The sequence below is a fragment of the Zerene cesonia genome, chromosome 19 (genome assembly GCF_012273895.1).
Source record: "Zerene cesonia ecotype Mississippi chromosome 19, Zerene_cesonia_1.1, whole genome shotgun sequence".
In the NCBI taxonomy this organism is placed as follows: Eukaryota; Metazoa; Arthropoda; class Insecta; order Lepidoptera; family Pieridae; genus Zerene; species Zerene cesonia.
Window position 1 is genome coordinate 6117959 of NC_052120.1, and position 8662 is coordinate 6126620.

The window sequence follows — 8662 nt, forward strand, 5'->3', positions numbered from 1 at the left end:
TGCGGGGGCGGGGCGGCACTCACCCTGGCGAAGTCGAAGTGCGGCTCGTAGTGGCCGCCGATGCCGTAGTTGACGACCTGCAGCTCCTCGGCGGAGGCGACGCTGAGCGCGGCCAGGCGCGCCGAGCGCCGCGACACGCGCGCCACCAGCGCGCTCTCCTCGTCCTTCAGCCACGCCGACTTGCTGATGCGGTAGTGCGCCGGCACCAGCTCGCCCGTCTTCGGGTCGTGCACTGTCGCGCGCCGGAACTGCCACAGAACGTGCGTAATTGTGTGATCATCATCATCAGCATCATGATCAGCTCATATATGTTGCCACTGCTGGGACACAGGCGTGCTATCCGGGTTCAAGCTATAATCCACCATGCTCACCAAGTGCGGGTTGGCAGATGTCACATGTCGTCGAACGTTTAATTCTCGGACATGCCTGTTTCCTCACAATGTTTACCTTAGCCGTTTCAAGTAATAGTGATGTATTTCAAATGCGCAGATAAATTGAAAAATCAATTTATTTCCTACACGCTCGCCTGGTCTCGAACCACCGGCTTATCAATTTTGAAGTCCGAGGTCCACACCTTTAACCCACCAATGTAGCTTTTAAAAGGTAATTTTAATTTTTTCAGAGAGTTCCCGCTACATGTAGCCGGGCTAAAAACAGAAGGAGAATAGAAAAAGGAAAGGAAGAAAAATCCAACAACTATATGAACAATCGTTATTCAAAAAGACACTATTAGGACTTCCACAATTTTAGCGTTACCGCCATGTAACGCAAAATCACTTACTACTACCATTGGTTACTGTATTACAGTAATTGACTTCAATATTTAAAAGATAATTATTATTTAAACTTATCCTTCTCGTAATTACAAACATTTGTATGAATTACATATACAATATAAATTTCAAGTTGTTCAAATTAAAAAATATCTAAAAAGCTATGATAAGATTTTTTTTATATTGTATATACCATATACATTAGATTAGTTTTTTATGTTTATTTTTTATAATATATTTAAAGTTTTTTAACTATAACGAAAAAATATATGTATAGTTTAAAACTTACTCTTGGCCTCGCCATGTTTTTAATATATTCAATCTCTTCATCACTGAGCACCTCATAGAACATAATAATATCCGGGTTGCGGTACATGTATTCCATTTTGACTGGTGCAAGCTTTTGGAATGGATGATTCTCCGTCAAATATCTACATGTCAACCTGAAATTTAATGTGTATAAGTATTTTTATTATATATCCACGTAGAAAAAGTAAATGTTAATAAAACGTTATAACTGTTTAGTAACAATAAAATACGATATTTGTTCTTGAAAAAAGACACAACTGCTTTAGTTTAAAATTACCTTAATACACGATAAAATTTCAAATAAATACATTATTCTAACCAATTTCATGCCTATAATGTTTATAAAAAGAAAAAAGGAAACGAAATAGTTAAATCTTACATACGTCTTGGCGATTTCTTGCGGTATGTCCATTTCTCCTCTGCACAATTTCTCGTACACTTTTCTTTCCTTAGCGTACGCGGAAAGTTTCTCTTTTGGCTTCACATACTCTTCCTCTGCGTCTTCGCCAGTTTCCTATTAAACATGATTAATATAAATGTAATTAACTAGTTACTAAAACATTATTGTTATGCTCAAGAGTAGTAGTTGTGTGGGTGGGTGTGTGTACGTGTGCATGTATGTGTTTGTGTGCGTGTATACACACACATGGGTGTGTTATAATGACTACTCACGTTAGGTTTTGGTATATATTACAATTTATTTAGCTTCACAAGAGGCTTGTATTCCTGCAGTGGGGACATTTGTACTTTGTTACAATATACAAAATATACTTTTGTTTCTGTTTGATATTATTAAAATTACCTGTTCAAAGATGTATTTGAAATTATGTATATGAATACTATATAATGTTATTGTCCATACTGACTTTTACAATATATTATATTTAAATAAACTCACGCCTCGTCGCCGTTTCCGCAGTTTTTCCTCATTTTCGGCAATGATTTTATTATAATGCGGTACATTGCCGCGCGCTCGTACATGTTTAGGGTCTATGGCCAACATCTTCTTTGTCCATTCTAACGCAGTTTTGACGTCACCTGTTGAATAGTACATTATTCTGTTAACTGTGAACTTTAGGAAGATGATTAAGCTATTTTTTTAGTACTGAAATATTGTATGAATACTAGGATGAGAAAAAAATATTCAATAACGCATATTTTCTATGTTACATGTGATACAATTTTATAATGATAAACTTTTTCCTTTATAACAATTATGGACATGATATCTGGATTGAAGACGCTATAAGGATGTGCAACTCGAGATATTTAAAACGGCTCTTAGTGAAAATAAAATGAATAAAACACAAATTAAACTTAGTAAAAAAAAAATGGAATCAATATTTTTGGAAATATAACAAAGTACAGTAAAAGTATATACATTTAAACTTATCATAACAATTTACCAACCCATCAGATAGTGTGAGAATCCAATATACTCCATAATGTCGATTTCCTTGAACATATACGGCTGCTTCTCTTCCCTATACTTCCTCAAGGCTACAGTCATCCATGCCAAAGCGTTTGTGTAGTCCTTTTCGTTGTACAACGCTTTACCGAGCTCATAACAGTCGCCAGCGCTCATGGACGTACTGAAACATATTCAAATATAAGAAAATATACATCATATAATATGAAAACTGAGAGAAACGGTAGTCGATACGTTAAATTATGCAAAATGACCGAAAATTTCCTTATACATAGTGAACTTGCTAAAAAGTAGACATGAAATTACGAAAAGGTAAACTATTTGACCCTTTGAATATATCAATAGTACAGGTGTAACCTTGTAAAAAACTTTCTATGAAACCTTTTCATTATACTTCACACATTACACTGAATCATTTCAGGAAAAAAATATAAAATAAATAAGAAAAAAAAATTAATTTGCACTTAAATTTAATTTTTAGTTTTATAGCATTGAAATCAAATTTTTTCTATTCTTTCAAAATTTCTAATTTGCACTTATTAAAAGTGCTTTTGGATCGTCATTTGATATCAAGCTTTTTATGGACTAAATTGTAAAATAGCATGTGATGATGTCAATAAATTAAAACGGAATTCGTCGTATAGATCCGTTATTGGATGTATTCTTGTAGAGAAGTCCATGATTACTCATTATGTAAATTCAATGTCAAAATCAAATGTCACTTATTGGATTCATATCGAATGCGGGTAAGCGTATGCATAAATACATAATTATCAAATAAAACATAACCTCAGACACTGAATATTGTCGAGAATCTTATATCAATAATATTCTAATTGTATTCTTGTCCTTAACGCTTTAGAATGGTCGGATTGTTGTTTCATTTTATTTTTAAAATTGCTTAAGTTAACAACGATGACTTAAACACCAATTCAAGGATCAATCCTAAAGAACATTTTATACATGTCGATTAAAAGTAAAAAAGAAACCTCTACCCTCAAAAAAATTCATTATCATGGTAAACTGGTAAATAAAAATTTCTCTAAGCATAATATGTATATAAAAACGAAAAAAATCGCCTAACGGTCTAACCTGTACATAACACCATTGAGGCGACCTTCAGCCAGTTCCTCGACATCCAAATGATATGTCTCCTGTAGCCTCGTGAGCGCTTGTGCCGCACCGGCGAGGTCTTCCAATGTCGGATACTTGACGTCGGCGTGGTTTACCGTTAAGTTCTTAATATATTCTGTAATTAATAAAACAATGTCGTATATTGCATTTACGGGTTAAGAACTATCCGTTCGCGGGTCTCAAACTATATTTTTTACAAAATTTCACTAAAATCGATTCAGTGGTTATAAGTGAAAAAGACACTGGCAGAGTTACTTTCGCATTTATCACATAAGTAGCGGTGATACAGAACTGTAGAGGGAGAAAAATAATTTTAAAAAGGCAGCAGTTTATCTTATCGTGAAATTATTTTTGTTTTATGATTCAATAGCACCCATAGCGAATAACAAACTAGAAGAATATTGAGTAAAGATATTTCATTCAAAGCGATCTAACTCGTTTTCCATACAAAAAGTATAAATTTTCCAATTTCATTTTACAATTAATCATCACAAGTTTCACAACATAGACAAACGATCATAGTAACTAATGCTATTATTATTCTCTAAACATAATTAATCGCTGCGTTTGAAAGTTGGATAAATAACATACATTACTAGTCACATTCGCGTGACCCTTCCTAACAGTTTCGCATGATATGGAACGCTATTATAACATCTTGAAAATCATTCATATGTAAATATTTTATATTCATTAGCAAGCTATTAAAGAAGCAAGTCATTTGAAATAGAAAAAATATAGAACGGACTGCACGGTTAGTATCTATTTAAACATATCCTGTTTAGAATAAGTCCCATAACAATAAAGCATAAAAATAAATAATATGTAAATGCAGATAAATTCACTTTATTGTTTCTTTGTTCGATGAGTTTATTTTTATTCAACATCCTTACTAATATCAAAAATGCGAGTGTGTTTGTTGTGTGCCTTCAACAAATACACTTTCGATGGTATTTCTGATAATATTTTTAATAAATAAATGTTTGAGTTTGAGATTGAGTTTATCTGGAGATAGGAGAAATTAACTAATTCTTAACTGATTTTAAACACGATTTATTAATTATATTATTTAATCCAACGTTTCGAACTCTTTACAGCGAGTTATAATGTATTTAATTTCTAAATGTGTAATACTTGCTTAAAATCAAACACTAACATACGACAGTTAGAAGATTAGAATTACATAGATAATGGAGTGGTTACTTTTTTCGCGGCTTAACACCTAATTCCAATTGGATTCTTCTCATACCACGCAGGCGAAGCCGCAAGCGAAGCCGCAGGCGGAAATCTAGCCTTATAATAATTCACATCAAGAATTGACAGTTATCTTCAAAGCAACCTCCCCTACTTTCCGCGAACGTGATTTAATTTGCATTCACAATATTTTTGTGGTTTTTACGTTTATTTGTTCAACCAATCCGTTATTTGAAGCGAATGGAATAAGCAAACACTGTATTTGTATGTGCTAACCACTACATCATCGACGCCGGGCGGTTTCGTAATAACGATCCTCTTATGACTATGCATACACGTGTACTTATAGTTTTATTAGCATTGATTACATATACAAATGAATCTTGTGTCACAATGCTTTCAAGGTTATTGAATTTCGTGGCAGATTTCAACTAAAATAATATAATTTGCTAGCCTTCATAATCACCTACGATAATACCTTGAAAGTTTGAATAGCCGGGGAGATACTCCGTGTTATTTATTAATCTTTCGCTTACAAAAAATTGGCATATAAATACAATCATCCTTTATCACGTGGACGATAAACCTGTTACTTATTTATTACAGCAGCTATCTTCGATATTCCATTAAAATGTTTCAAAACTTGTATTTACCGGTATGCTACATTAGCGTCCTACGCTGGCACCGTTATTATTGAAAATCTCCATAAAATCAACATGACAAAGTATATTAACAATACCTGTTCCGATTTCAATGCTTCGTTCGATATGATCCAAGTCCGATGTTAGCCGTTTTATGAGAGTAAACGCATTTATAGGGTTCCCCAAGTAATTGGGGATATCTTCCATTGCTATTTGATGTTCTCTCTTATAAATGTTTAAATGCCTGAAACAATATTAAATACAGATTAAATTAAATGATGAGTTATTATTTATGCTGCCACTAATGTCAAATTGTGTGTATTGAAGATTATATTTGTTGGATGTTTAAGTGGATTTATTAAACGTGTGGTCTGGAATAATAAATAAAAGGCAATTGATATTTGGACAAAGGAAATCCATATAAGTCAAACAAATACCTAATAAAATCTAAATAAACGAGGACGAGCTACATCAATAATATTTAAGTATCATGATGAAAATATAAGAAAAATAAGTGGTGTTATAAAATAACGAACATAAAACCTTACCACTAAAATTCAATTAAGCATAATTAAGTTATAAAATAAAGGTATTTTTTGCAATGAAAAGAATAAAAAATATAAAAGTTTGTGAAGTTTTGTTTATTATGCTAACAGCGTGGGTATACTTGGCATCTGAAGAACAATTGAAGGTTTGACCTAACGGGGCACCTGCGGCATACATTCCAAATACAGTATTTTTGTTCAACGCATTGAGAAATGTTATTTTATTTCATGTCATTAATCATTATACCATGAACAAAAAAACATCACAATAAAACCTAAATAAATTAATGACGGTCGTATTTATCATTTTGAAAGCATTTGCATAATTTATAAATATAAATATATGTGTATTTATAATCATTACTTATATTATAAATGCGAAAATGTGTTTGTTTGTCTTTCTTTCACGTTTCATTTGAGCGGTTTATCATATGATTTTTGTATCTGTTATAGGCAATTTCTTACTGCGGCAAAAAGTGGGCCAAGCCGCGGGCGGAATAGTAATCTTAGTACGCTATTCATTCTCATCTCATCTCAAACTCGCTTTTAAATGTCAATCATTTGCATCCGTCTCCTAGATTTGCTGAATAAACTATAGTTTAGGTAGGTGGGTATTGTATGAACTTCCATTTTAGTAAATTCACGTCATAAGTACATCTTCCATATATGTTGGATGTCGTGGGTGTATACAAATCTAGGAGCGTACATACAGTACTTCAAGATGTCAGAAATATAAAGGTCATAACGACATTATAAAAATTTGTACAATGTTTAAATAATTATATAACGCAGTTATAACGCAGTTATATAACGTTACATTTTAAAACTATTAAAATTGAATTGCGCATGCCTTTACTCCTTTGAACTAGAATCGTGATATAGACAACAGTTTCTTATGACTAACCTTTTTAAAATATTCAGCCTTTCTTCTTCTTTATGAATGTAATCGTCGAGGTCATCTATAATCCGTTTGTGCGTTTCGAGGAGAGGTTCGACCTCTGATATTGCAGTAAAGAGTTCGGCAGTTGTCAACGTTAAACTCGTAAGCACGAGACACCAAAACGTGCATTGTTTTGGAGGAAACATGTTGACGCTGTTCCTGTAACAATATTTTAAAAATATATATATCTTAAAGATTGGTATAGGAATACGGTCTACCTACGTGAACATTAAAGCTCTAATGAATCATGTTTCAGCTAGAGCCATTTTAAATTCAAAAAACACAAAGTCTAATAATATTTACCACAAGCAAGGAAAAAATGGTACATTTACAGTTGAACAAGTATAAATAATAATAATAATATATAAATATTTACAGTTGAGCATAGAAGTTTCTATTTTCAAGCAGTAAGTAAAAAAAATAGGTATATATCATAAAAATTCCACAATATTTTATCATGAACTAAAATAAATAGCGTCGCAAAGGCAGCCGGCAGTATTTTTTATTAAAATATAATTTCAACATATTAAATAAATAACATACGTAGATACGTTATGAGAATAGGGAACTAAATCTAATAAACAACGATAAAAAAGATAAAGATTTATTGGAATAATACCTTCCGCTGTAGAAGCGCGCAAAGTTATTGTTTAAAGTAAGCTTTTACCATATCTGGGACACGCCAATTTATTAATGTCGAAATATAAATTAACGATGGTCAAATGCCTCCACGTTGTCATCGATGTTATTTATTAGACACGCACTTAGAAATTCTCAATCATCAATGGTTATTCATATTCTTGTTGGTTAAGTATTTAAATCCAATTTTTATTTGTACGATAAAATAAAATTCAGATAATATAACTTTTTAATTTTTATATTAAAACCATTTTTTTAAATACCTATATGTACCGAATGTTGAACTTGAAACGGAATACTTGGAATACTCTAGAAAATTCCGAAACACAATGTTGTTAAATGTATCTAGGTATCCTAAATAATCACAATTCTAAGGAAAACGCCGGTTATAGGATTTTCTCAGTTAAAACGCACAATCACATCCTGTAATTTTTTACAATCTTACTTATATTATATTCTATTCTACGTGCGCTATCTATTCAAATATAATAAAATATTATATAATTTACCGAAGCTGATGTGAATGTTTTTATTTTCCATAAAAAAGTAACACAATACGTACCGTTTCGATAACCGTCATAAAACAGTTAACAAATATATACGAAAGATAAAAATCAATCACTGGAAGATAAATGGCACGTTGTTAAAAAAAAATCATACATCGAGATCGAACTTCCTGTGCGAGATTACATACGCGGCAAGTAGTACGTGCGCCGGCGCAGCACCCGATCGGGTCAACGAACAAATTAAAACTTCGTCCCGAAGCTAGCGTCAAGCCGGTGACCTTATCAATGTGGTGACGTTATATTATATTAATAATAATAACAACACATATCGGACCCCGCTCAGTCACCCTTCTGGTAGTTACGATAAAAAACTACTAGTTTAAATAGTCATTAACACTTAAACTATACAATGTATCGATACGTACTTGCATAAATCTATATTATAAAGCTGAAGAGTTTGTTTGCTTGAACGCACTAATCTCAGGAAGTATTGGTTTGATTTGAAAAATTCTTTCAGTGTTAGATAGCCCATTTATTGAGGAAGGCTATATA

At 32.6% G+C, this 8662-nt stretch overlaps 1 protein-coding gene across 1 annotated transcript in view; it reads right to left on the reverse strand.

Annotated features, from left to right (window-relative positions):
- The window catches only part of LOC119834336 (prolyl 4-hydroxylase subunit alpha-1-like), a 10759-nt gene extending 2415 nt beyond the window's left edge, over nucleotides 1-8344 (reverse strand). Inside the window, exons 1-9 of the mRNA XM_038358678.1 lie at nucleotides 8167-8344; nucleotides 6930-7124; nucleotides 5579-5724; nucleotides 3604-3760; nucleotides 2493-2674; nucleotides 1981-2120; nucleotides 1466-1596; nucleotides 1063-1216; nucleotides 24-248 (exon numbers count right to left, since the gene is read on the reverse strand). Coding sequence (XP_038214606.1) covers nucleotides 24-248; nucleotides 1063-1216; nucleotides 1466-1596; nucleotides 1981-2120; nucleotides 2493-2674; nucleotides 3604-3760; nucleotides 5579-5724; nucleotides 6930-7111 — 1317 coding nt within the window. The 5' untranslated portion in view covers nucleotides 7112-7124; nucleotides 8167-8344. The remainder of the gene's footprint in view (nucleotides 1-23; nucleotides 249-1062; nucleotides 1217-1465; nucleotides 1597-1980; nucleotides 2121-2492; nucleotides 2675-3603; nucleotides 3761-5578; nucleotides 5725-6929; nucleotides 7125-8166) is intronic.
- Between the last annotated feature and the right edge of the window lie 318 nt (nucleotides 8345-8662).